The sequence below is a fragment of the Erinaceus europaeus genome, chromosome 12 (assembly GCF_950295315.1).
Source record: "Erinaceus europaeus chromosome 12, mEriEur2.1, whole genome shotgun sequence".
Taxonomy (NCBI): Eukaryota; Metazoa; Chordata; class Mammalia; order Eulipotyphla; family Erinaceidae; genus Erinaceus; species Erinaceus europaeus.
The window spans coordinates 1,260,220-1,286,598 of record NC_080173.1 but is presented as its reverse complement, the minus strand read 5'-3'; the positions used below and the strand labels follow the sequence as shown (position 1 = coordinate 1,286,598).

Genomic DNA, 26,379 nt, shown 5'->3' with positions numbered 1-26,379 from the left:
CTTCCCACCTGCAGAGGGGACGCTTCATGAGTGGTGAAGCAGGTGTCTCTCTGTCTCTCTCCCTCTCTATCTCCTCTCCTCTCTCAATTTCTTTCTGTCCTATCCAATAAAATGGGGAAAATAGCCTCCAGGAGCAGTGGATTTGTAGCACCTGCACCGAGCCCTAGTGATGACCCTGGAGGCAAAAAGAGAAAAGACTCCACCTGTGCGGGGAGCCTTTAGAGAGCTGCGAAGCTCTTCCCCTCCACACCAGAAGGCTTCTTGGAGGTGTCTCATTAGGCCAGCGGGTGACGAGGGCCTTAACCTGCGCTGCTCACTCAAGGGCTGGGCCGGGGGCCCAGCAAGCAGCTACCAGACTTCGTGCCTGACGCCCCTTCTAGGGGGAGATGTGAATGGAGCTGGAAGATGAGCTTCTCATACTGATAAGCCCAGGAAGTAACTGGGAAGTGGCAGTGGGTCGAGGGAACCAGCAGGCCCACTGATTCCTTTGGGGAACGACGTGAAGCAGATAACACAAGATCCTCCACCTGGCGTGAGACCCACAAACAAAACAGCTATTTCCCTGGGGGTGGGGGGGAGGCAAAGCCCAGCCTTCTGCACGCCTCCACGCTGATGCTGGGCACCCAGGCCATTTCCAGCCCCATGCAAGAGCACGGACAGAAATGGAACAGTCTGCCAGGAGGGGGGGGCCTGATGGGGGAGGGGCTTCTTGTCTGCCAGGAGGGGGGGGCCTGATGGGGGAGGGGCTTCTTGTCTGCCAGGAGGGGGGGGCCTGATGGGGGAGGGGCTTCTTGTCTGCCAGGAGGGGGGGCCTGATGGGGGAGGGGCTTCTTGTCTGCCAGGAGGGGGGGCCTGATGGGGGAGGGGCTTCTTGTCTGCCAGGAGGGGGGGCCTGATGGGGGAGGGGCTTCTTGTCTGCCAGGAGGGGGGGGCCTGATGGGGGAGGGGCTTCTTGTCTGCCAGGAGGGGGGGCCTGATGGGGGAGGGGCTTCTTGTCTGCCAGGAGGGGGGGCCTGATGGGGGAGGGGCTTCTTGTCTGCCAGGAGGGGGGGGCCTGATGGGGGAGGGGCTTCTTGTCTGCCAGGAGGGGGGGCCTGATGGGGGAGGGGCTTCTTGTCTGCCAGGAGGGGGGGGCCTGATGGGGGAGGGGCTTCTTGTCTGCCAGGAGGGGGGGGCCTGATGGGGGAGGGGCTTCTTGTCTGCCAGGAGGGGGGGCCTGATGGGGGAGGGGCTTCTTGTCTGCCAGGAGGGGGGGGCCTGATGGGGGAGGGGCTTCTTGTCTGCCAGGTGGGGGTGTGGCCTGGTGGTGGCCTGGTGGGGAATCGCTTCACAGGCAGTGAAGCAGGTCTACAGGTGTCTGTCTTTCTTCCCCTCTCTGTCTCCCCCTTTTCTCTCCATTTCTCTCTGTCCTATCCAACAACAATGACATCGATGACAGCAATAATAATAACCACAACAACGATAAAGCAACAAGGACAACAAAGAGGGGGGAAATGGCTGCCAGGAGCAGTAGATTTGTATGGAGCCCCAGCAACAACTCTGGCGGCAAAAAAAAAAAAAAAAAGAATTCTTGACACACCTGCAGTGTACAGATTATCTGCCAAGCAGGGGTGTGGCCTGGTAGCGGGGCTCACTCCCAGCTGGGGCCCTGCTTTATGTCCAGTACCCAGAAAGTGCCTAGCTCACAGTGGATGGGGACTTCTTGTGATGCTCAAACAGTGAACGCATGAACGCAGACTTGCTTCTTCCAAGTTCTGTTTTGGAGAAAGTGATAGTACAGATTTGTGGAGGGAATGGTACTCTGGGAAAAGGAATGCTCTCCAGCTGAGGTGGGACCCTGAAGGAGCAAGGTGATCAAGGATCTGCCCGCAGGGATGGGATGCAGCATCTGGAGGGAGAACAGGTGCGCAGTGGAGAGTTCCGGAAGGCGCTTGCTGTCGGCAAGGAAGGCCAAGCCCGATGTGAAGGTGCACAGACCAGGGCTGGGTGACCCTGGGAGCCTCCGGCCTCCCCGCCCCAGGACAGTCTGCAGGTGGGGTGCTCGGGACAGTGTCTCAGACGCCTCGCTTCTCAGTTCCATGAAGCTGCAGTCTCCACGGCCCTGGAAGCCTAGCGGCCGGGCTCTCACCTATTGCAAGAGCAGCTTAGGTGGTGCTTAAGTAGCTCAAGGAGTTTAGCAGAGGGACCAGGGTGTGAGGAGGGTGAGGGCCAGTCATGTTGCACAGGGACGTGGCCCAGAGGCATGAAGAGACTTGCCTGTGTGGGTAGTCAGGGAGCTGAGAGTGGCGGGCTGGCGGGAAGTGAGCCTGGAGTCAGGCAGGGATCGGATGGCAAGGGTTTTGTGTGCAGCTCTGCAAGGGCACTCCAGACCTTTCCACCTGGCAGGGCAGGCGAGTGCGTGCGTGTGCGTGCATGTGCGTGTGTGTGTGCATGTGTGTGTGTGTGTGTGTGTGTGCAGCTCTGCAAGGGCACTCCAGACCTTTCCGCCTGGCAGGGCAGGCATGTGTGTGCATATGCGTGTGCGTGTCCATGTGTGTGTGTGCGTGTGCGTGCGTGTGTGTGCACGTGCGTGTGTGTGTAGCTCGGCTCTTGGGGAGCGAGTCCTTGGACCTGCTGCCTGTCATGGCACACCATGCGAACACTTCACCTGTGTGAAGCTGGGGAGAAGGGTGAGCTCTCAAAGTTGCTCTCACACGGGCTCTTGGGCTGAGGAGACAGCATAAAGGCTAAGCAAATGGGTCCCATGCCTCAGGCACCGAAGGTCCCAGCTAAGCAGTGCTCTGGTCTGTCTGTACCTCTGTCTCTCTGTATCTCTCATTAAATCAATGAAAAAAATTTAAAAACCGCTCCCTCCAATGTGTGAGGACGCATGGGCTTTCTTGGGCCTCCCTCAGTGAGACCAAACACTTCTGGCCGCAGGCTGGACCCACAATTGGGAGAACTTCCCTCCTCACCAGCAAGGGGTCTCCTGGTGGGATATGGGAAGTGGCGAGGCGCACAGCCACCTGGCACAGGGTAGCGGCTGGACAGGCATCCCGGCAGCCCCAAGGAAACGGAGGCGGTCGTCTGGTAACCAGGGGCTCCCTTCTCCTGGCCTGTGTGTGACAGGCCCCTGGCACCCCGCCCGCTCCCCATGGAAAGGGACCCAGGCCTCACAGTGGCCCCACAGTGGCCAGCCAGTGGTCACAGTAATGGTGTCCAGGCCTCTAGCCTCGTCCCCCAGTCACAGAGCCCCCTCTGCCCGGGGAGAGGCACCGGCTCTCCCTCCGCAGCCCCACAGCCTGGCACAATGGGCTCCTACGGGGCACACAAGTCTCTCTCTTTGTGGTGAAAAATGCCATGAAGTCAGAACAAAGCCCAGAGCCTCGTGGGCCTGCTGCCTCCCGCCGCACAGAGAATGGCACGATTGTTGAGAAGCCGGAGGCGAGGCGAGCGGCCTGCCAGCACTGCCCTGCACCCCCAGCTGTGCTGACTGGCCGTAGGTCAGATGGACGCTGCAAGCGGCAGGTCTGCTCAGCCCGTAGATTTGGCAGCCCCGAGTGGTGAAGGTACCCGGGCCACTGCTGCCGGTCTGTCTGTCCGTCTGTCTGTCTGTAGCACAGTTGCTCTGGGAAACGACTCATTTCTCATTGTCTTCCTTCTCACAGCTGTCAAGAAATCACCCACAACCCAGGCCGGAAGACAATGAGAGTAGGTTTGGGGATGGCCCTGCCCTCCTGCTTACTGACTCTTTCTCTGTCACTGTGCTGAGCCCAAGTGTGGAAGAAAGGAGGGGCCACCCCCGGGGCATAAAGAGCCTCCCGAAGCCCATGAAACTAGCTGCAGGCACAGCCAGGAGGCGAGGCGTGCAGGGCAGATAAGAACCTGAGTTCATCCTGGGAGTGGAAAGGGGTGGGCAGAGGGAGGGTGCAGCTGGCACCCCGCAGCTTGCAGAGTGAGGCTGCTTTGTTCTCCTCTTTTTCCTTTCTTCCTTTCTTTGCCTCCAGGGTTATCGCCGGCTTGGCGTCTGCGCTAGGAACCCACTGCTCCTGGAGGCCATTCTCCCCACTTTGTTGCCCTTGTTGCTGCTGTTCTTGTTGCATCGCGTTCCATCCCCCAACAGACATGATCTCAGGCGTTTCTTCCATCTAAAAATAAAGAGCCCCCAGGCCCCCTCCACTCAGACCCCTGCCTGACTGCCCCTCCTGTCACATAACCCTCCGCCTCTAGTCACTTGATCTCTCGAAGGTTTCTCTGGAAGCTGGGCCACTTCTGCCCTTCCTAGGGAAGGCACAGCGGGAGTTACTGTGGCTGTCGTCTGCTGGGAGCCCAGGGGAGCAGCCTGCAGGTCCCCACACTGTCCCCAGGCAATGCTGCAGGGGTGGGGACTTGCTGCTGCCCCTGGGGAGGGGTAGGAGGGGCTGTGACGTGGCCAGGACCCTCCATGGCAGACCCTGCTGCTCACTGGACTGCTGCCTAAGCCTTTTGCTTGCTTTGCAGATTCCGAGCTGGGAGAGGAGAATTAAAGGCTGCGGGAGCTTGGTGGAGAGACCTCTCCCTGCACTCACCCTTCCTGTGTCCCCAAGCGTCCTTCCCTCCTCTTTACTGAAACTGAAGCCAGTGTGTTCACAGTCCCACTGTCAACTTGTGCTGCCCTCCTCTTGGGTCCGGCTTGAGCACTGAGGGCTGGTGACGGCCTTGCCTGCCAGGCTGCTCTGTGCCGCCTCTCAGCCCAGAGCCCAAGGAGATGGCAGCCCTGCTGGCCCGACCCGTGGCCCCTTGTGCCGGGCGCCCACTGGGGCCTCACGCCACCATGTAGACTCGTGTCTTACGTTCAGTAAATTGACTTTACTCACCCAGCTCTGTCTGCTTTGCTTCAGTCTTGCTGAACAAAGGCCTGGGCCTTTGTGGGGATGGGGCTGACAGCCCCACCTCTTGGCCGTGACCACTGCCACAGTCCCAGCCTCCTCAGCTGCACAGGTGGGCGCCGGGGACGGCACAGCCAGTGGGCACAGACTTGACCATGCATTCCGCCACAGGGCAGCACCCGCGGGACAGGGTGTGGGGTCCTCTTTCTGCCTCTGTGTCTTTCTCCCTCTCTGCCTCCATCTTAAATTTAAAGAGACAACAAGTCGGTCAGGAACAGGGGGTCAGGCTAAAGAGGAGGCAGGACCCAGAGGACAGCAAGAGAGAGCATTCAACTGTTCACAACCGTCTGAGACACGACAGACATCCGACGTGTGGTCTCAGCCCGTATCCTGGCCACCCAGACGCCAGGCCCCCGTGCCTCAGGCAGAGAAGTTGAGGAGTACCCTAGGGAGGGGCCGTTCTCGGCCCTGACATCCAGCACAAGCTCTGGAAGCTCTCTGCAGACTGGGCTCAGACAGGTCCCAAGTGCAGAGACAGGGCTGCAGGGCTGCTCTCTGAGCCCTATGTCCCAACTGCGGCAGGGGAGGGGCATGGCAAGCTGGCTTCCACCGCGCCTCCACAACTTCCTCTTTAAAGGGGCCAACAGCGCCGCCCTCCTGGTGTGAGAAGGGAATGTGAGTTGACTTGTGACAGGCCGTCTGAAGGGTCCACCTGGCAGACATACTGAGCCCTGGGCCCGGGACGGGTATCATGCAGGAGCAGCTCTCTGAGGTGTGTCCTGAATGCTCCTAGCCCCAGGAAATGGGAGAGACCACCCATTCCCACCCATTTCCATCACTCCCCATGTTCCAGAGACAGCCAGCAGGGCACGGAGGGCAGAGCTGCAGGGACATTCAGGGCCCAAGGGCCAGATCCTGGGACACTCCCTAAGACCTCAGAATCAGGAGGCCCGGCCCTCAAAGGAGGAACAGAGGGCAGGAAACCTTAACTGCCGGCTTCCCCGTGGCTGCAAGCTCAGGCTGTGCAGAGCTGAATGGGACAGTCACTTCCTTGTGCTCACTGCCAGGAACACATCCCAGCCAAGGGGCTCCGCTCCTCCTCCCTCCGGTGCTGGCATCCCGCCTGCTTCTCTGGACAAAGGAGAATTGAGATCTGCGGCTCAGGAGGTGCTGGTCTACCAGAGGTCAAGCTGAGCTGGCCTTCTCCCAGGCCTCCTGGCAGGCTGGCCCACGGATAAAGACAAGCAGAGCAGCCCAAGTGTCGGGCACTTGTACCTCAGGCTGCTCCCCCGAAAGGCCCTCCTCCTCCCCTTTCCTCACTCTTCCTGCCTGCCTTTCCTGGAGTCCTCCCTCAAGATGCAGGCCTTTGTCCCTGCAGTGACCCAAGCCCTCCATGCTGGCCCGGCGGGGCTGAGGCGGCCGTGTGTGTCAGCAGAGCCCTGTGGTGTGGCTGGCCAGCTCCTTATCCCTGCAGCCACAGTGCTGCCCACTGGGCCAGCCAGCTCAGCCAGCACTCTGGGGAGAAAGCCGTCTCTTGCTGAGGAGAGGCAGTGAAAAGGCCTGTCCTGTGAGCCAGCACGGGACACCCGGCTGGCCGCCTGGCTGTACTGGCGCCTGGCACACAGTCACAGTCCACTCTGTCCAGATCCACTAAGCTTGGTCTCAGGCATGCACACTGCAAAGATGGCACAGCCAGGAGGGCCGGGGCTCAGCGTGACGAGAGTGGAGAAGGGGCCAGGTGGAGGCGCACTTGGCTGGGTGCAGACGCCACCATGCACTCAGGCTTGAGCCCCAGTCCTCACCTGGTGGGGAGACGCTTCATGAACGATGGAGCAGGTCTGCAGGTATCGCTTTTTCTCCCCCTTATTTCTCCCTTCTCTCTATTCTATCAAACAAAATGGGGCACTTGTGAGCAGTGAGTAGTCAGCACTGAGGCCCAGTGATAACCCTAGTAGCATTAAAAAAAAAAAAAGAGGGCAGGGGTAGATAGCATAATGGTTATGCACAAAGTCCCAGGTTCACCCCCCGCACCAACATGAGCCAGAGCTGAGCAGTGCTCTGGTAAAAAATAAATAAATAAATAAATAAATAAAATGTGCTAAAGGAGGCTGGACCACTCTCTTCAGACTGGACAGTCCTGGAGCCAGAGCCTCCCTCCTGCCCCAGCACCAGCAGAGGGGGGGAGACCTCAAAGAAGGAGGCTGAGCGTGGGGAAAGCCCGAGGTTCCGGAGAACTGACTGCTCGCTAGGGAGAGGGCGTGCAGGGCTCTAGCAAGGCAAGAGCATCTGGGAGGAAGCCGGAGTCCTGGGAGCCCACCAGCATCTGCCCCAGACGGCACTGGGCACGTGTCCCCCCTCCCAGGACAGGGGTCGGAGGCAGGTCGGGCAGGTGGGGGCCGATCGGTGCCTCCCTGCAACTTGCTGCAAACCTCTCTGAGGCAGGGGCAGCGGCAAAGGCAGTGACAGGGGCAGGGGCAGGGGCAGGGGCAGCGGCAGGGGCAGGGGCAGGGGCAGCGGCAGGGGCAGGGACAGCGGCAGGGACAGCGGCAGGGACAGTGGCAGGGGCAGCGGCAGGGGCAGGGACAGCGGCAGGAGCAGGGGCAGGGACAGAGGCAGGGGCAGCGGCAGGGGCAGGGGCAGCGGCAGGGGCAGGGACAGCGGCAGGGGCAGGGGCAGGGACAGCGGCAGGGGCAGTGGCAGCGGCAGGGGCAGGGACAGCAGCAGGGGCAGGGACAGCGGCAGGGACAGTGGCAGGGGCAGGGGCAGGGGCAGGGACAGCGGCAGGGGCAGGGGCAGGGGCAGCAGTAGGGGCAGTGGCAGGGACAGCGGCAGGGACAGGGGCAGGGACAGCGGCAGGGACAGCAGCAGGGGCAGGGACAGCGGCAGGGGCAGCGGCAGGGGCAGCAGCAGGGGCAGCGGCAGGGGCAGGGACAGTGGCAGGGACAGCAGCAGGGGCAGGGACAGCGGCAGGGACAGTGGCAGGGGCAGGGGCAGGGGCCGGGGTAGGGACAGTGGCAGGGGCAGGGGCAGCGGTAGGGGCAGGGGCAGTGGCAGGGGCAGCTGCAGGGACAGTGGCAGGGGCGGGGGAAGCGGCAGGGGCAGCGGCAGGGGCAGCGGCAGGGGCAGCGGCAGGGGCAGGGGCAGCGGCAGGGGCAGGGACAGCGGCAGCGGCAGCGGCAGGGGCAGGGACAGCGGCAGCGGCAGGGGCAGCAGCAGGGGCAGGGGCAAGGGCAGTGGCAGGGGCAGGGACAGCGGCAGGGGCAGGGACAGCGGCAGGGGCAGGGACAGTGGCAGGGGCAGGGACAGCGGCAGGGGCAGGGGCAGCGGCAGGGGCAGGGACAGCGGCAGGGACAGTGGCAGGGGCAGCGGCAGGGGCAGGGACAGCGGCAGGGGCAGGGGCAGGGGCAGGGACAGCGGCAGGGGCAGTGGCAGCGGCAGGGGCAGGGACAGCGGCAGGGACAGCAGCAGGGGCAGGGACAGCGGCAGGGACAGTGGCAGGGGCAGGGGCAGCGGCAGGGGCAGGGACAGCAGCAGGGGCAGGGGCAGGGACAGAGGCAGGGGCAGCGGCAGGGGCAGCGGCAGGGGCAGGGACAGCGGCAGGGACAGCAGCAGGGGCAGGGACAGCGGCAGGGACAGGGGCAGGGGCAGGAACAGCGGCAGGGACAGCAGCAGGGGCAGGGACAGCGGCAGGGGCAGCGGCAGGGGCAGCAGCAGGGGCAGCGGCAGGGGCAGGGACAGTGGCAGGGACAGCAGCAGGGGCAGGGACAGCAGCAGGGACAGTGGCAGGGGCAGGGGCAGGGGCAGGGGTAGGGACAGTGGCAGGGGCAGGGGCAGGGGCAGCGGTAGGGGCAGGGGCAGTGGCAGGGGCAGCTGCAGGGACAGCGGCAGGGACAGGGGCAGGGACAGGGGCAGCTGCAGGGGCAGGGGCAGAGGCAGGGGCAGTGGTAGGGACAGGGGCAGTGGCAGGGGCAGGGGCAGGGGCAGTGGCAGGGGCAGGGACAGCGGCAGGGGCAGGGGCAGCAGTAGGGGCAGTGGCAGGGACAGCGGCAGGGACAGGGGCAGGGACAGCGGCAGGGACAGCAGCAGGGGCAGGGACAGCGGCAGGGGCAGCGGCAGGGGCAGCAGCAGGGGCAGCGGCAGGGGCAGGGACAGTGGCAGGGACAGCAGCAGGGGCAGGGACAGCGGCAGGGACAGTGGCAGGGGCAGGGGCCGGGGTAGGGACAGTGGCAGGGGCAGGGGCAGGGGCAGCGGTAGGGGCAGGGGCAGTGGCAGGGGCAGCTGCAGGGACAGCGGCAGGGACAGGGGCAGGGACAGGGGCAGCTGCAGGGGCAGGGGCAGAGGCAGGGGCAGTGGTAGGGACAGGGGCAGTGGCAGGGGCAGGGGCAGGGGCAGTGGCAGGGGCAGGGACAGCGGCAGGGGCAGGGGCAGCAGTAGGGGCAGTGGCAGGGACAGCGGCAGGGACAGGGGCAGGGACAGCGGCAGGGACAGCAGCAGGGGCAGGGACAGCGGCAGGGGCAGCGGCAGGGGCAGCAGCAGGGGCAGCGGCAGGGGCAGGGACAGTGGCAGGGACAGCAGCAGGGGCAGGGACAGCGGCAGGGACAGTGGCAGGGGCAGGGGCAGGGGCCGGGGTAGGGACAGTGGCAGGGGCAGGGGCAGGGGCAGCGGTAGGGGCAGGGGCAGTGGCAGGGGCAGCTGCAGGGACAGCGGCAGGGACAGGGGCAGGGACAGGGGCAGCTGCAGGGGCAGGGGCAGAGGCAGGGGCAGTGGTAGGGACAGGGGCAGTGGCAGGGGCAGGGGCAGTGGCAGGGGCAGGGACAGCGGCAGGGGCAGGGGCAGCAGTAGGGGCAGTGGCAGGGGCAGTGGCAGGGGCAGGGGCAGGGGCAGCAGTAGGGGCAGGGGCAGGGACAGCGGCAGGGGCAGGGGCAGCAGTAGGGGCAGGGGCAGGGGCAGGGACAGCGGCAGGGGCAGGGGCAGCAGTAGGGGCAGGGGCAGGGGCAGGGGCAGGGGCAGGGGCAGGGGGAGGGCGTCTCACTCACACCGGAGCCCTTCCAAGCTTGGAGTGCAGGTCGCTCCAAGGTAAGGCCGGCTAATCACGCAGCAGAGCCAGAGCCTGGGCTGGCTTAGGCCCGAGGGAGCGCCCCTCTCTCCACAGTGAAAGCCGCCACTGGTCAGGGGGCTGGGGCAGGGGCCCGGCCTCCGCACAGCAGACAAGCGTTTCCCACATGGGGCTCAGGGCCCCTGGCCTTTGTTAATGCCCCCCATTCACTCTGCTGTCAGGCCACATCTTTTAAAATCACTTTTCAATGTTGGTTTGGAGAAAGGCAGAGAAACTGAGAGGGAAGAGGGAGACAGAGAGAGGGAGCCAGGCGCATAGTATAAGCACCAGGATCTGGGGTCAAGCCCCCAGCTCCCCACCTGCAGGGGGGTCACTTCACAAGTGGCGAAGCAAGGCTGCAGCCGCCTCTCTCTCTCTCCCCTCCCCTCTCAATTTCTCTCTGTCCTAGCCAATAAAATGGGGGAAATGGCTGCCAGGAGCAGTGGGTCTGTAGTGCCAGCAACAACCCCCAGCAATAACCCTGGAGGCAGAGAGAGAGAGAGGGAGAGAGAGAGAGGAAGGGAGAGAGGGTGGGAGAGAGGGAGAGAGAGGGAGGGGGAGAGAGAGAGAGGAAGGGAGAGAGGGTGGGAGAGAGAGGAAGGGAGAGAGGGTGGGAGAGAGAGGAAGGGAGAGAGGGTGGGAGAGAGGGAGGAAGAGGGAGGGGGAGAGAGGGAGGGAGAGACAGGGAGAGAGGGAGGGAGAGAGGGTCGGAGAGGGAGAAAGAGGGGGGAGAGAGGGAGGGAGAAAGGGAGGGAAAGAGGGTAGGAGAGGGAGAGAGAGGGAGAGAGAGGGAGAGAGAGGGGGAGAGGGAGAGAGGGAGGGAGAGGGAGAGGGGGGGAGAGAGGGAAGGAGAGGGAGAGAGGGTGGGAGACGGAGAGAGAGGAGGGAGAGAGGGAGAGAAGGAGGGGGAGAGGGAGAGGGAGGGAGGGAGAGGAGGGAGAGAGAGGGTAGGAGAGAGAGGGGGCAGGAGAGAGAGGGAAGGAGAGAGGGAGAGGGAGAGACCTGCAGCTCTGCTTCACCACTCATGAAGCTTCCCCCCTGCAGGTGGGGACCAGAGGCCTGAACGCAGGTCCGTGTGCCTGTGATGTGTGCGCTCAACCAGGTGTCCTACCAGCTGGTCTCTCAAGCCAAAATCTTTTTATTTTTCCTCCAAGGCTATGGCTGGGGCTTGGTGCCAGCACTACGAATCTGCTGCTCCTGGAGGCCATTTCTTTTCCACTTTATTGGGTAGGACAGAAAGAAACTGAGAGGGGAGGGGACATGCGAGGAGAGAGGCAGAGACACCAGCAGGCCTGCTCCACCATTTTGAAACATCTCCCTGCAGGTGGGGAGCCGGGGGCTCGAACCTGGGCCTTTGTGCTTAGTCTTATGTGCACTTAACCAGGTGCACTCCCGTCCAGCCCACAAGTCAGTCTCTGGAGTGCTCTTCCTCCCGCGGCAGTGGCCCACAGCACGCGCAGATCCACACGCCTCAGGCCAGCTGGGCCACAAACACGGGGAAAGAGCACAGAGCGGTGACCATAGTGGCTATTCCCAGGGGGCCAGAACAGGCTGCATGGGGCAGGGGAGACAGACTTCACTCTTATTTATCTATTGAAAAAGTCTCCTGGAGACGTTTTACCCCCATCTTATTGGATAGGACAGAGAGAAACTGAAAGGGGAGGAGGAGACAGGGAGAGAGACAGAGAGACACCTGCAGTCCTGCTTCACCGCTTGCTGGGAGTTTAAACCAGGATTCTGTGAGCGTCCTTGCGCTTTGTACGATGTGCGCTTAACCCGGTGTGCTACTGTCTGACCCCTGTATTTTTGTTTGTTTGTTTTGCCTCCAGGGTTATCGCTGAGGCTCAGTACCTTCACTATGAATCCACTGCTCCTGGAGGCCATTTTTCCCATTTTTGTTGCCCTTGTTGTTGTCTTTATTATTGTTGTCATTGCTGTTGGATAGGACAGAGAGAAATGGAGAGAGGAGGGAAAGACAAAGAGGGGGAGAGAAAGACACAGATCTGCTTCACCGCCTGTGAAGTGACTCCCCTGCGGGTGGGGAGGCGGAGACTTGAACCAGGATCTTTATGCCGGTCCTTGCACTTTGCGCCACGTGCGCTTAACCTGCTGCGCTACCTCTCGACCCCTCCCTGTATCATCTTTATTTATTGGATAGAGACAGCTAGAAGTCATGGGCAAGAGACAGAGAGGTAGAGAGGCAGACAGACACCTGTAGCACTGCTTCACCATTCATGTAGCTTTCCCCCTGCTGGTGGGGACTGGAGACTTGAACCTGGGTCCTTACACGTTGTAACGTGAGCTCGCTCAGCCAGGTGCGCCGCCACCTGGCCCTAGCCCCATGGGAGAGAGACTTCTTGACGTGTCTTCTCATAGTAGTTAGATATTGAATCATGTGACTGTTCAGAAAAGTAGAAATCAGACTGCAAAGGCCAAGTGGAGAGACCTCCCCCACCCTGATGGATTCAGGACCCAAGCTCACCTGCTGGGCCCTCCCTCAACCCCGTGCATTTTCTCGGGCCAATGGCAGGTGTGACCACTGCCTTAGAAGCTCCCACCTGGGCCACAGCCCAGCGAGAACAGGAACGGGGGGGGGGGGGGGCTGGGTGGCGACACACCCGGTTACGTGCACTTATCACCATTCGCAAGGACCCCCATTCGCAAGGACCCGAGTTCAAGCCTCCGCTCCCCACCTGCAGGGGATAGACTCCATGAGTGGTAAAGCAGGTCTGCAGGTGTCCTCTTTCTCTTTCTCCCTCTTTTTTTCTGCCTCCAGGGCTATCGATGGGGCTTGGTCCAGTGGCACTCTGAGTCCACTGCTCCTGGCAGCCTCCCCCCCCCCATTTTATTGGACAGGACAGAGAGAAAGTAAAGGGGGGAAGGGAGATAGAAAGGGAGAGAGACAGAGAGACACCTGTAGACCAGCTTCACTACTTGTGAAGTGTCCCTCATGCAGGTGGGGACTGGGGACTCAAACCCAGATCCTTTGTGCAGGTCCTTGCGCTTATTACTATGTGCACTTAACTGGGTAAGCCACTGCCCGGCTCCTGGTGTCTGTTTCTCTTTCTATCTCCCCTGACCTTTCAGTTTCTCTCTGTCCCATAAAAAAGAAAAAAATAGTAGTCAAGCAGGTTAAGTGCACATAGTATAAAGCACAAGGACCGGCTTAAGGATCCTGGTTCCAGCCCCCGGTGCCCCACCTACAGGGGAGTCGCCTCACAGGCGGTGAAGCAGGTCTGCAGGTGTCTGTCTTTCTCTCCCCCTTTCTGTCTCCTCCTCCTCTCTCCATTTCTCTCTGTCCTATCCAACAACGAACAGCAACAACAGTAACATTAACAGCAACAACAGTAACATTAACAGCAACAACAATGGAAAAAAGATGGCCACAGGAGCAGAGGGATCTTTGTCCAGGCACTGAGCCCAGTGATCACCTGGAGCAGCTGTGTGGGCACTGGCTGGAGCAGCTGCGTGTAGGCACTGGCTGGGGGCACTGAGCCCAGTGATCACCTGGAGCAGCTGCGTGTGGGCACTGAGCCCAATGATCACCTGGAGCAGCTGCGTGTGGGCACTGGCTGGGGGCACTGAGCCCAGTGATCACCTGGAGCAGCTGCGTGTGGGCAATGGCTGGGGGCACTGAGCCCAGTGATCACCTGGAGCAGCTGCGTGTGGGCACTGGCTGGGGGCACTGAGCCCAGTGATCACTCTGGAGCAGCTGCGTGTGGGCACTGGCTGGGGGCACTGAGCCCAGTGATCACCTGGAGTAGCTGCATGTGGGCACTGGCTGGGGGCACTGAGCCCAGTGATCACCTGGAGCAGCTGCGTGTGGGCACTGGCTGGGGGCACTGAGCCCAGTGATCACCTGGAGCAGCTGTGTGGGCACTGGCTGGGGGCACTGAGCCCAGTGATCACCTGGAGCAGCTGTGTGTGGGCACTGGCTGGGGGCACTGAGCCCAGTGATCACCTGGAGCAGCTGCGTGTGGGCACTGGCTGGGGGCACTGAGCCCCAGTCATCACCTGGAACAGCTGTGTGTGGGCACTGGCTGGGGGCACTGAGCCCCAGTGATCACCTGGAACAGCTGCGTGGGGGCACTGGCTGGAGGCACTGAGCCCAGTGATCACCTGGAGCAGCTGTGTGGGCACTGGCTGGGGGCACTGAGCCCAGTGATCACCTGGAGCAGCTGCGTGTGGGCACTGGCTGGGGGCACTGAGCCCAGTGATCACCTGGAGCAGCTGCGTGTGGGCACTGGCTGGGGGCACTGAGCCCAGTGATCACCTGGAGCAGCTGCGTGTGGGCACTGGCTGGGGGCACTGAGCCCAGTGATCACCTGGAGCAGCTGCGTGGGGGCACTGGCTGGGGGCACTGAGCCCAGTGATCACCTGGAGCAGCTGCGTGTGGGCACTGGCTGGGGGCACTGAGCCCAGTGATCACCTGGAGCAGCTGCGTGTGGGCACTGGCTGGGGGCACTGAGCCCAGTGATCACCTGGAGCAGCTGCGTGTGGGCACTGGCTGGGGGCACTGAGCCCAGTGATCACCTGGAGCAGCTGCGTGGGGGCACTGGCTGGGGGCACTGAGCCCAGTGATCACCTGGAGCAGCTGCGTGTGGGCACTGGCTGGGGGCACTGAGCCCAGTGATCACCTGGAGCAGCTGCGTGTGGGCACTGGCTGGGGGCACTGAGCCCCAGTGATCACCTGGAACAGCTGCGTGTGGGCACTGGCTGGGGGCACTGAGCCCCAGTGATCACCTGGAGCAGCTGCGTGTGGGCACTGGCTGGGGGCACTGAGCCCCAGTCATCACCTGGAACAGCTGTGTGTGGGCACTGGCTGGGGGCACTGAGCCCCAGTGATCACCTGGAACAGCTGCGTGGGGGCACTGGCTGGAGGCACTGAGCCCAGTGATCACCTGGAGCAGCTGTGTGGGCACTGGCTGGAGCAGCTGCGTGTGGGCACTGGCTGGGGGCACTGAGCCCAGTGATCACCTGGAGCAGCTGCGTGTGGGCACTGGCTGGGGGCACTGAGCCCAGTGATCACCTGGAGCAGCTGCGTGTGGGCACTGGCTGGGGGCACTGAGCCCAGTGATCACCTGGAGCAGCTGCGTGTGGGCACTGGCTGGGGGCACTGAGCCCAGTGATCACCTGGAGCAGCTGCGTGTGGGCACTGGCTGGGGGCACTGAGCCCCAGTGATCACCTGGAACAGCTGCGTGTGGGCACTGGCTGGGGGCACTGAGCCCCAGTGATCACCTGGAACAGCTGCGTGGGGGCACTGGCTGGAGGCACTGAGCCCAGTGATCACCTGGAGCAGCTGTGTGGGCACTGGCTGGAGCAGCTGCGTGTGGGCACTGGCTGGGGGCACTGAGCCCAGTGATCACCTGGAGCAGCTGCGTGGGGGCACTGGCTGGGGGCACTGAGCCCAGTGATCACCTGGAGCAGCTGCGTGGGGGCACTGGCTGGGGGCACTGAGCCCAGTGATCACCTGGAGCAGCTGCGTGGGGGCACTGGCTGGGGGCACTGAGCCCAGTGATCACCTGGAGCAGCTGCGTGTGGGCACTGGCTGGGGGCACTGAGCCCAGTGATCACCTGGAGCAGCTGCGTGTGGGCACTGGCTGGGGGCACTGAGCCCAGTGATCACCTGGAGCAGCTGCGTGTGGGCACTGGCTGGGGGCACTGAGCCCAGTGATCACCTGGAGCAGCTGCGTGTGGGCACTGGCTGGGGGCACTGAGCCCAGTGATCACCTGGAGCAGCTGCGTGTGGGCACTGGCTGGGGGCACTGAGCCCAGTGATCACCTGGAGCAGCTGCGTGTGGGCACTGGCTGGGGGCACTGAGCCCAGTGATCACCTGGAGCAGCTGCGTGTGGGCACTGGCTGGGGGCACTGAGCCCAGTGATCACTCTGGAGCAGATGCGTGTGGGCACTGAGCCCAGTGATCACCTGGAGCAGCTGTGTGGGCACTGGCTGGGGGCACTGAGCCCAGTGATCACCTGGAGTAGCTGCATGTGGGCACTGGCTGGGGGCACTGAGCCCAGTGATCACCTGGAGCAGCTGCGTGTGGGCACTGGCTGGGGGCACTGAGCCCAGTGATCACCTGGAGCAGCTGCGTGTGGGCACTGGCTGGGGGCACTGAGCCCAGTGATCACCTGGAGCAGCTGCGTGTGGGCACTGGCTGGGGGCACTGAGCCCAGTGATCACCTGGAGCAGCTGCGTGGGGGCACTGGCTGGGGGCACTGAGCCCAGTGATCACCTGGAGCAGCTGCGTGTGGGCACTGGCTGGGGGCACTGAGCCCAGTGATCACCTGGAGCAGCTGCGTGTGGGCACTGGCTGGGGGCACTGAGCCCAGTGATCACCTGGAGCAGCTGCGTGTGGGCACTGGCTGGGGGCACTGAGCCCAGTGATCACCTGGAGCAGCTGCGTGTGGGCACTGGCTGGGGGCACTGAGCCCAGTGATCACCTGGAGCAGCTGCGTGTGGGCACTGGCTGGGGGCACTGAGCCCAGTGATCACCTGGAGCAGCTGCGTGTGGGCACTGGCTGGGGGCACTGAGCCCAGTGATCACCTGGAGCAGCTGCGTGTGGGCACTGGCTGGGGGCACTGAGCCCAGTGATCACCTGGAGCAGCTGCATGTGGGCACTGGCTGGGGGCACTGAGCCCCAGTGATCACCTGGAACAGCTGCGTGGGGGCACTGGCTGGAGGCACTGAGCCCAGTGATCACCTGGAGCAGCTGTGTGGGCACTGGCTGGGGGCACTGAGCCCAGTGATCACCTGGAGCAGCTGCGTGTGGGCACTGGCTGGGGGCACTGAGCCCAGTGATCACCTGGAGCAGCTGCGTGGGGGCACTGGCTGGGGGCACTGAGCCCAGTGATCACCTGGAGCAGCTGCGTGTGGGCACTGGCTGGGGGCACTGAGCCCAGTGATCACCTGGAGCAGCTGCGTGTGGGCACTGGCTGGGGGCACTGAGCCCAGTGATCACCTGGAGCAGCTGCGTGTGGGCACTGGCTGGGGGCACTGAGCCCAGTGATCACCTGGAGCAGCTGCGTGGGGGCACTGGCTGGGGGCACTGAGCCCAGTGATCACCTGGAGCAGCTGCGTGTGGGCACTGGCTGGGGGCACTGAGCCCAGTGATCACCTGGAGCAGCTGCGTGTGGGCACTGGCTGGGGGCACTGAGCCCCAGTGATCACCTGGAACAGCTGCGTGTGGGCACTGGCTGGGGGCACTGAGCCCCAGTGATCACCTGGAGCAGCTGCGTGTGGGCACTGGCTGGGGGCACTGAGCCCCAGTCATCACCTGGAACAGCTGTGTGTGGGCACTGGCTGGGGGCACTGAGCCCCAGTGATCACCTGGAACAGCTGCGTGGGGGCACTGGCTGGAGGCACTGAGCCCAGTGATCACCTGGAGCAGCTGTGTGGGCACTGGCTGGAGCAGCTGCGTGTGGGCACTGGCTGGGGGCACTGAGCCCAGTGATCACCTGGAGCAGCTGCGTGTGGGCACTGGCTGGGGGCACTGAGCCCAGTGATCACCTGGAGCAGCTGCGTGTGGGCACTGGCTGGGGGCACTGAGCCCAGTGATCACCTGGAGCAGCTGCGTGTGGGCACTGGCTGGGGGCACTGAGCCCAGTGATCACCTGGAGCAGCTGCGTGTGGGCACTGGCTGGGGGCACTGAGCCCCAGTGATCACCTGGAACAGCTGCGTGTGGGCACTGGCTGGGGGCACTGAGCCCCAGTGATCACCTGGAACAGCTGCGTGGGGGCACTGGCTGGAGGCACTGAGCCCAGTGATCACCTGGAGCAGCTGTGTGGGCACTGGCTGGAGCAGCTGCGTGTGGGCACTGGCTGGGGGCACTGAGCCCAGTGATCACCTGGAGCAGCTGCGTGGGGGCACTGGCTGGGGGCACTGAGCCCAGTGATCACCTGGAGCAGCTGCGTGGGGGCACTGGCTGGGGGCACTGAGCCCAGTGATCACCTGGAGCAGCTGCGTGGGGGCACTGGCTGGGGGCACTGAGCCCAGTGATCACCTGGAGCAGCTGCGTGTGGGCACTGGCTGGGGGCACTGAGCCCAGTGATCACCTGGAGCAGCTGCGTGTGGGCACTGGCTGGGGGCACTGAGCCCAGTGATCACCTGGAGCAGCTGCGTGTGGGCACTGGCTGGGGGCACTGAGCCCAGTGATCACCTGGAGCAGCTGCGTGTGGGCACTGGCTGGGGGCACTGAGCCCAGTGATCACCTGGAGCAGCTGCGTGTGGGCACTGGCTGGGGGCACTGAGCCCAGTGATCACCTGGAGCAGCTGCGTGTGGGCACTGGCTGGGGGCACTGAGCCCAGTGATCACCTGGAGCAGCTGCGTGTGGGCACTGGCTGGGGGCACTGAGCCCAGTGATCACTCTGGAGCAGATGCGTGTGGGCACTGAGCCCAGTGATCACCTGGAGCAGCTGTGTGGGCACTGGCTGGGGGCACTGAGCCCAGTGATCACCTGGAGTAGCTGCATGTGGGCACTGGCTGGGGGCACTGAGCCCAGTGATCACCTGGAGCAGCTGCGTGGGGGCACTGGCTGGGGGCACTGAGCCCAGTGATCACCTGGAGCAGCTGCGTGTGGGCACTGGCTGGGGGCACTGAGCCCAGTGATCACCTGGAGCAGCTGCGTGTGGGCACTGGCTGGGGGCACTGAGCCCAGTGATCACCTGGAGCAGCTGCGTGTGGGCACTGGCTGGGGGCACTGAGCCCAGTGATCACCTGGAGCAGCTGCGTGTGGGCACTGGCTGGGGGCACTGAGCCCAGTGATCACCTGGAGCAGCTGCGTGTGGGCACTGGCTGGGGGCACTGAGCCCAGTGATCACCTGGAGCAGCTGCGTGTGGGCACTGGCTGGGGGCACTGAGCCCAGTGATCACCTGGAGCAGCTGCGTGTGGGCACTGGCTGGGGGCACTGAGCCCAGTGATCACCTGGAGCAGCTGCGTGTGGGCACTGGCTGGGGGCACTGAGCCCAGTGATCACCTGGAGCAGCTGCGTGTGGGCACTGGCTGGGGGCACTGAGCCCAGTGATCACCTGGAGCAGCTGCGTGTGGGCACTGGCTGGGGGCACTGAGCCCAGTGATCACCTGGAGCAGCTGCATGTGGGCACTGGCTGGGGGCACTGAGCCCCAGTGATCACCTGGAACAGCTGCGTGGGGGCACTGGCTGGAGGCACTGAGCCCAGTGATCACCTGGAGCAGCTGTGTGGGCACTGGCTGGGGGCACTGAGCCCAGTGATCACCTGGAGCAGCTGCGTGTGGGCACTGGCTGGGGGCACTGAGCCCAGTGATCACCTGGAGCAGCTGCGTGTGGGCACTGGCTGGGGGCACTGAGCCCAGTGATCACCTGGAGCAGCTGCGTGTGGGCACTGGCTGGGGGCACTGAGCCCAGTGATCACCTGGAGCAGCTGCGTGTGGGCACTGGCTGGGGGCACTGAGCCCAGTGATCACCTGGAGCAGCTGCGTGTGGGCACTGGCTGGGGGCACTGAGCCCAGTGATCACCTGGAGCAGCTGCGTGGGGGCACTGGCTGGGGGCACTGAGCCCAGTGATCACCTGGAGCAGCTGCGTGTGGGCACTGGCTGGGGGCACTGAGCCCAGTGATCACCTGGAGCAGCTGCGTGTGGGCACTGGCTGGGGGCACTGAGCCCCAGTGATCACCTGGAACAGCTGCGTGTGGGCACTGGCTGGGGGCACTGAGCCCCAGTGATCACCTGGAGCAGCTGCGTGTGGGCACTGGCTGGGGGCACTGAGCCCCAGTCATCACCTGGAACAGCTGTGTGTGGGCACTGGCTGGGGGCACTGAGCCCCAGTGATCACCTGGAACAGCTGCGTGGGGGCACTGGCTGGAGGCACTGAGCCCAGTGATCACCTGGAGCAGCTGTGTGGGCACTGGCTGGAGCAGCTGCGTGTGGGCACTGGCTGGGGGCACTGAGCCCAGTGATCACCTGGAGCAGCTGCGTGTGGGCACTGGCTGGGGGCACTGAGCCCAGTGATCACCTGGAGCAGCTGCGTGTGGGCACTGGCTGGGGGCACTGAGCCCAGTGATCACCTGGAGCAGCTGCGTGTGGGCACTGGCTGGGGGCACTGAGCCCAGTGATCACCTGGAGCAGCTGCGTGTGGGCACTGGCTGGGGGCACTGAGCCCCAGTGATCACCTGGAACAGCTGCGTGTGGGCACTGGCTGGGGGCACTGAGCCCCAGTGATCACCTGGAACAGCTGCGTGGGGGCACTGGCTGGAGGCACTGAGCCCAGTGATCACCTGGAGCAGCTGTGTGGGCACTGGCTGGAGCAGCTGCGTGTGGGCACTGGCTGGGGGCACTGAGCCCAGTGATCACCTGGAGCAGCTGCGTGGGGGCACTGGCTGGGGGCACTGAGCCCAGTGATCACCTGGAGCAGCTGCGTGGGGGCACTGGCTGGGGGCACTGAGCCCAGTGATCACCTGGAGCAGCTGCGTGGGGGCACTGGCTGGGGGCACTGAGCCCAGTGATCACCTGGAGCAGCTGCGTGTGGGCACTGGCTGGGGGCACTGAGCCCAGTGATCACCTGGAGCAGCTGCGTGTGGGCACTGGCTGGGGGCACTGAGCCCAGTGATCACCTGGAGCAGCTGCGTGTGGGCACTGGCTGGGGGCACTGAGCCCAGTGATCACCTGGAGCAGCTGCGTGTGGGCACTGGCTGGGGGCACTGAGCCCAGTGATCACCTGGAGCAGCTGCGTGTGGGCACTGGCTGGGGGCACTGAGCCCAGTGATCACCTGGAGCAGCTGCGTGTGGGCACTGGCTGGGGGCACTGAGCCCAGTGATCACCTGGAGCAGCTGCGTGTGGGCACTGGCTGGGGGCACTGAGCCCAGTGATCACTCTGGAGCAGATGCGTGTGGGCACTGAGCCCAGTGATCACCTGGAGCAGCTGTGTGGGCACTGGCTGGGGGCACTGAGCCCAGTGATCACCTGGAGTAGCTGCATGTGGGCACTGGCTGGGGGCACTGAGCCCAGTGATCACCTGGAGCAGCTGCGTGTGGGCACTGGCTGGGGGCACTGAGCCCAGTGATCACCTGGAGCAGCTGCGTGTGGGCACTGGCTGGGGGCACTGAGCCCAGTGATCACCTGGAGCAGCTGCGTGTGGGCACTGGCTGGGGGCACTGAGCCCAGTGATCACCTGGAGCAGCTGCGTGTGGGCACTGGCTGGGGGCACTGAGCCCAGTGATCACCTGGAGCAGCTGCGTGTGGGCACTGGCTGGGGGCACTGAGCCCAGTGATCACCTGGAGCAGCTGCGTGTGGGCACTGGCTGGGGGCACTGAGCCCAGTGATCACCTGGAGCAGCTGCATGTGGGCACTGGCTGGGGGCACTGAGCCCCAGTGATCACCTGGAACAGCTGCGTGGGGGCACTGGCTGGAGGCACTGAGCCCAGTGATCACCTGGAGCAGCTGTGTGGGCACTGGCTGGGGGCACTGAGCCCAGTGATCACCTGGAGCAGCTGCGTGTGGGCACTGGCTGGGGGCACTGAGCCCAGTGATCACCTGGAGCAGCTGCGTGTGGGCACTGGCTGGGGGCACTGAGCCCAGTGGTCACCTGGAGCAGCTGCGTGTGGGCACTGGCTGGGGGCACTGAGCCCAGTGATCACCTGGAGCAGCTGCGTGTGGGCACTGGCTGGGGGCACTGAGCCCAGTGATCACCTGGAGCAGCTGCGTGTGGGCACTGGCTGGGGGCACTGAGCCCAGTGATCACCTGGAGCAGCTGCGTGTGGGCACTGGCTGGGGGCACTGAGCCCAGTGATCACCTGGAGCAGCTGCGTGTGGGCACTGGCTGGGGGCACTGAGCCCAGTGATCACCTGGAGCAGCTGCGTGGGGGCACTGGCTGGGGGCACTGAGCCCAGTGATCACCTGGAGCAGCTGCGTGTGGGCACTGGCTGGGGGCACTGAGCCCAGTGATCACCTGGAGCAGCTGCGTGTGGGCACTGGCTGGGGGCACTGAGCCCCAGTGATCACCTGGAACAGCTGCGTGTGGGCACTGGCTGGGGGCACTGAGCCCCAGTGATCACCTGGAGCAGCTGCGTGTGGGCACTGGCTGGGGGCACTGAGCCCCAGTCATCACCTGGAACAGCTGTGTGTGGGCACTGGCTGGGGGCACTGAGCCCCAGTGATCACCTGGAACAGCTGCGTGGGGGCACTGGCTGGAGGCACTGAGCCCAGTGATCACCTGGAGCAGCTGTGTGGGCACTGGCTGGAGCAGCTGCGTGTGGGCACTGGCTGGGGGCACTGAGCCCAGTGATCACCTGGAGCAGCTGCGTGTGGGCACTGGCTGGGGGCACTGAGCCCAGTGATCACCTGGAGCAGCTGCGTGTGGGCACTGGCTGGGGGCACTGAGCCCAGTGATCACCTGGAGCAGCTGCGTGTGGGCACTGGCTGGGGGCACTGAGCCCAGTGATCACCTGGAGCAGCTGCGTGTGGGCACTGGCTGGGGGCACTGAGCCCCAGTGATCACCTGGAACAGCTGCGTGTGGGCACTGGCTGGGGGCACTGAGCCCCAGTGATCACCTGGAACAGCTGCGTGGGGGCACTGGCTGGAGGCACTGAGCCCAGTGATCACCTGGAGCAGCTGTGTGGGCACTGGCTGGAGCAGCTGCGTGTGGGCACTGGCTGGGGGCACTGAGCCCAGTGATCACCTGGAGCAGCTGCGTGTGGGCACTGGCTGGGGGCACTGAGCCCAGTGATCACCTGGAGCAGCTGCGTGGGGGCACTGGCTGGGGGCACTGAGCCCAGTGATCACCTGGAGCAGCTGCGTGGGGGCACTGGCTGGGGGCACTGAGCCCAGTGATCACCTGGAGCAGCTGCGTGTGGGCACTGGCTGGGGGCACTGAGCCCAGTGATCACCTGGAGCAGCTGCGTGTGGGCACTGGCTGGGGGCACTGAGCCCAGTGATCACCTGGAGCAGCTGCGTGTGGGCACTGGCTGGGGGCACTGAGCCCAGTGATCACCTGGAGCAGCTGCGTGTGGGCACTGGCTGGGGGCACTGAGCCCAGTGATCACTCTGGAGCAGATGCGTGTGGGCACTGAGCCCAGTGATCACCTGGAGCAGCTGTGTGGGCACTGGCTGGGGGCACTGAGCCCAGTGATCACCTGGAGTAGCTGCATGTGGGCACTGGCTGGGGGCACTGAGCCCAGAGATCACCTGGAGCAGCTGCGTGTGGGCACTGGCTGGGGGCACTGAGCCCAGTGATCACCTGGAGCAGCTGCGTGTGGGCACTGGCTGGGGGCACTGAGCCCAGTGATCACCTGGAGCAGCTGCGTGGGGGCACTGGCTGGGGGCACTGAGCCCAGTGATCACCTGGAGCAGCTGCGTGGGGGCACTGGCTGGGGGCACTGAGCCCAGTGATCACCTGGAGCAGCTGCGTGTGGGCACTGGCTGGGGGCACTGAGCCCAGTGATCACCTGGAGCAGCTGCGTGTGGGCACTGGCTGGGGGCACTGAGCCCAGTGATCACCTGGAGCAGCTGCGTGTGGGCACTGGCTGGGGGCACTGAGCCCAGTGATCACCTGGAGCAGCTGCGTGTGGGCACTGGCTGGGGGCACTGAGCCCAGTGATCACCTGGAGCAGCTGCGTGTGGGCACTGGCTGGGGGCACTGAGCCCAGTGATCACCTGGAGCAGCTGCGTGTGGGCACTGGCTGGGGGCACTGAGCCCAGTGATCACCTGGAGCAGCTGCGTGTGGGCACTGGCTGGGGGCACTGAGCCCAGTGATCACCTGGAGTAGCTGCGTGTGGGCACTGGCTGGGGGCACTGAGCCCCAGTGATCACCTGGAGCAGCTGCGTGTGGGCACTGGCTGGGGGCACTGAGCCCAGTGATCACCTGGAGTAGCTGCATGTGGGCACTGGCTGGGGGCACTGAGCCCAGTGATCACTCTGGAGCAGATGCGTGTGGGCACTGAGCCCAGTGATCACCTGGAGCAGCTGTGTGGGCACTGGCTGGGGGCACTGAGCCCAGTGATCACCTGGAGTAGCTGCATGTGGGCACTGGCTGGGGGCACTGAGCCCAGTGATCACCTGGAGCAGCTGCGTGTGGGCACTGGCTGGGGGCACTGAGCCCAGTGATCACCTGGAGCAGCTGCGTGTGGGCACTGGCTGGGGGCACTGAGCCCAGTGATCACCTGGAGCAGCTGCGTGGGGGCACTGAGCCCAGTGATCACCTGGAGCAGCTGCGTGGGGGCACTGGCTGGGGGCACTGAGCCCAGTGATCACCTGGAGCAGCTGCGTGTGGGCACTGGCTGGGGGCACTGAGCCCCAGTGATCACTCTGGAGCAGCTGTGTGTGGGCACTGGCTGGGGGCACTGAGCCCAGTGATCACCTGGAGTAGCTGCATGTGGGCACTGGCTGGGGGCACTGAGCCCAGTGATCACTCTGGAGCAGATGCGTGGGGCCACGTACTGCAGTGGACGTGAGGCTGTTTTGCCACTTCATCTCATCTAACCTTCAGACACTCTTAAACCAACTCAAGGGGGCGCTGTCCCCTTTGACAGGTGGTGACAGGTGAGCTGAGTTGACTGAGCTCACGGGGGCAGGTTCAGGACCTCTCACCCCCCCACGCGCACCCCAGAAGTAAAGAAAAGGGTGAGCAGGCCCAGAAGGGAGGATCCCAGGGTTCAGATCCAGAAGCAAGCAGTGCACGCAGAAAAGAGCACAGGGTGTGAAGCTCCAACAGGGAGGCTGGTCTGTGAAGCGGGACGGGCACAAGGCTCACAGGGCAAGGCAGGGACATCCTCTCTCAAGTCTCTTAACGGTCTTTTATTTGTTTGCTTTTTTTTTCTTTTTAAACAATGGCACATTAAAAAAAAATCAAGAACTATAGGGGGGAAAAAACTGTCTCGAGTCTGTATTGTGTCCCATGCTGGGCAGCAGAACCAGCTACTGGACATGGCCAGGGAGGCTGCCCACCTCCTGCCCCTGCAGAAAGGCGCTGAGTCAGCCGTCCCCACAGTGGGGCACCCCAGGGGCACGGCCGCTATCCTCTGGGTGCCACGAGAGGGTCCCCGGTCTCTGAGGCCCGGGGCCCTGGGTTCCATATCCCCTCCCTCCAAAGCAGAGTCCATAACTGGGAACCGTAGGGAACTTGAGTTGGTCCCCACAGGGGACTCTAACGACAGAGCCTTCCCCTAACCGGCAGGAAATGACACCAGCCTGGTCATCCCTGGAGGTTGGGGACAGGGGGCTCCTCCAGTCCTGCCTCCAGCCCACCCGACACCACAGTAGCTGCCCAGCTGCCCACGAGTGGCAGGTGTGTGTCCCTCAGCTGACCCCACAGAAGCAAGAGGGCTCCCCAAGCCCTGGGGCCCTGGCTCAGAAGGAAGGGCTGGTTGAAAAGGGGGACACAGGACAAGGTTCAGAGGTTGGCGAAGCACTCCAGGAAGACCCCACAGCCCTGAGATGAGAAGGTGGTCCTGGGGTGCTGTCAGCGGCAAGGCTGGGCGGGGTAGAGCTGAGTGGACAGCAGAAAGAGGCCCCTGTGCTTCCTGCCTCCTGAGGGCATAGGCCCAGGCCAGGGCAGGACCTGAGCCACAGCCCTGTGGGTGGGAAACGGCCTGGCTCGGGGGGTGGGCCCCACATCACAGGCCCTGCCCAGCCCACCCCCGGGGCACCGCTCCATGGGCCAGCTAGCTGGACAGGTGTCTGGCGGGGGGCCCAGCTGACGCCCAGCTCCCCTGCTCCTCTGTTCCCCTGCCCACGACGCCCACGACGCCCACGATGCCCACGGCCGGGCTCTAGGCCTGCTCCTCATTCACTTCCATGTCGGACACCAGGATGTTCTTCTCCGTGGCCTCCCCGGGGCCGGACGGGCCACGGCTGTAGCGGGCGCCCTCGAAGGATCCCTGCTCGCCGCCTCGGCGCCGGCGGTACAGGACCAGGGCCGCGGTCAGCAGGGCCAGAAGCAGCAGCACGGCCAGCAGCACCACCACCAGGGCCGTCGGGTTCTCAGGGAGTGCGGCTGCAGCGAGACGGTGGGGGTGGGGGTGGGGGTGGGGGTGGGGTGGACGGACACTCGGACACTCTGTGGACAGCCTCAGCCCCCCCCGCGTCCCCCACACTGCCACCTGGTGTGTGCGGCCTCAGCCCCACTCCCCACTCACCTGAAGGGGAGAAACTGCTGTTGGAGGCCACTGGAAAGAGAGAGTGAGCATGAGCGCCAGGGGAGGTGGGCAGGGCCGCACACAGAGCGCCCCTGGGCACCAGAACACCCAGTCTGCTAGGCCCTCTATCCCCGCTTACAGGCCAGGAACCCAGGCTGAGTGTGAGCACCTCGCCCAAGGCCACGGCAGGACGGGTGTACGGGGGCTAGGACCCAGCCGAGCCCTTGAACGCTGTCAAGCTGGGCTCCCAAGGCACAGCAGACACCGACGCTCTCCCGGGGGGCCTGACCCACCTTCTGAAGCCCCCCCCCCCCCGCCACCT

At 64.2% G+C, this 26,379-nt stretch overlaps 2 protein-coding genes across 9 annotated transcripts in view; one reads left to right on the top strand and one right to left on the bottom strand.

Annotated features, from left to right (window-relative positions):
* The window catches only part of MARCHF10 (membrane associated ring-CH-type finger 10), an 88,568-nt gene extending 83,730 nt beyond the window's left edge, over positions 1–4,838 (top strand). For all 8 annotated transcript variants that reach the window (XR_009552880.1, XM_060202521.1, XM_060202524.1 and 5 more), the window contains 2 exons: positions 3,648–3,690; positions 4,480–4,838. Coding sequence is in view for 7 of the 8 variants with exons in the window: in XM_060202521.1 (XP_060058504.1) it covers positions 3,648–3,690; positions 4,480–4,505 (69 nt within the window). In the remaining variant the exon portion in view is untranslated. The remainder of the gene's footprint in view (positions 1–3,647; positions 3,691–4,479) is intronic.
* Positions 4,839–24,697: 19,859 nt separating this feature from the next.
* MRC2 (mannose receptor C type 2) overlaps positions 24,698–26,379 on the bottom strand; it is a 60,052-nt gene continuing 58,370 nt past the window's right edge. The window contains exons 29-30 of the mRNA XM_060202519.1: positions 26,058–26,087; positions 24,698–25,915 (exon numbers count right to left, since the gene is read on the bottom strand). Coding sequence (XP_060058502.1) covers positions 25,692–25,915; positions 26,058–26,087 — 254 coding nt within the window. The 3' untranslated portion in view covers positions 24,698–25,691. The remainder of the gene's footprint in view (positions 25,916–26,057; positions 26,088–26,379) is intronic.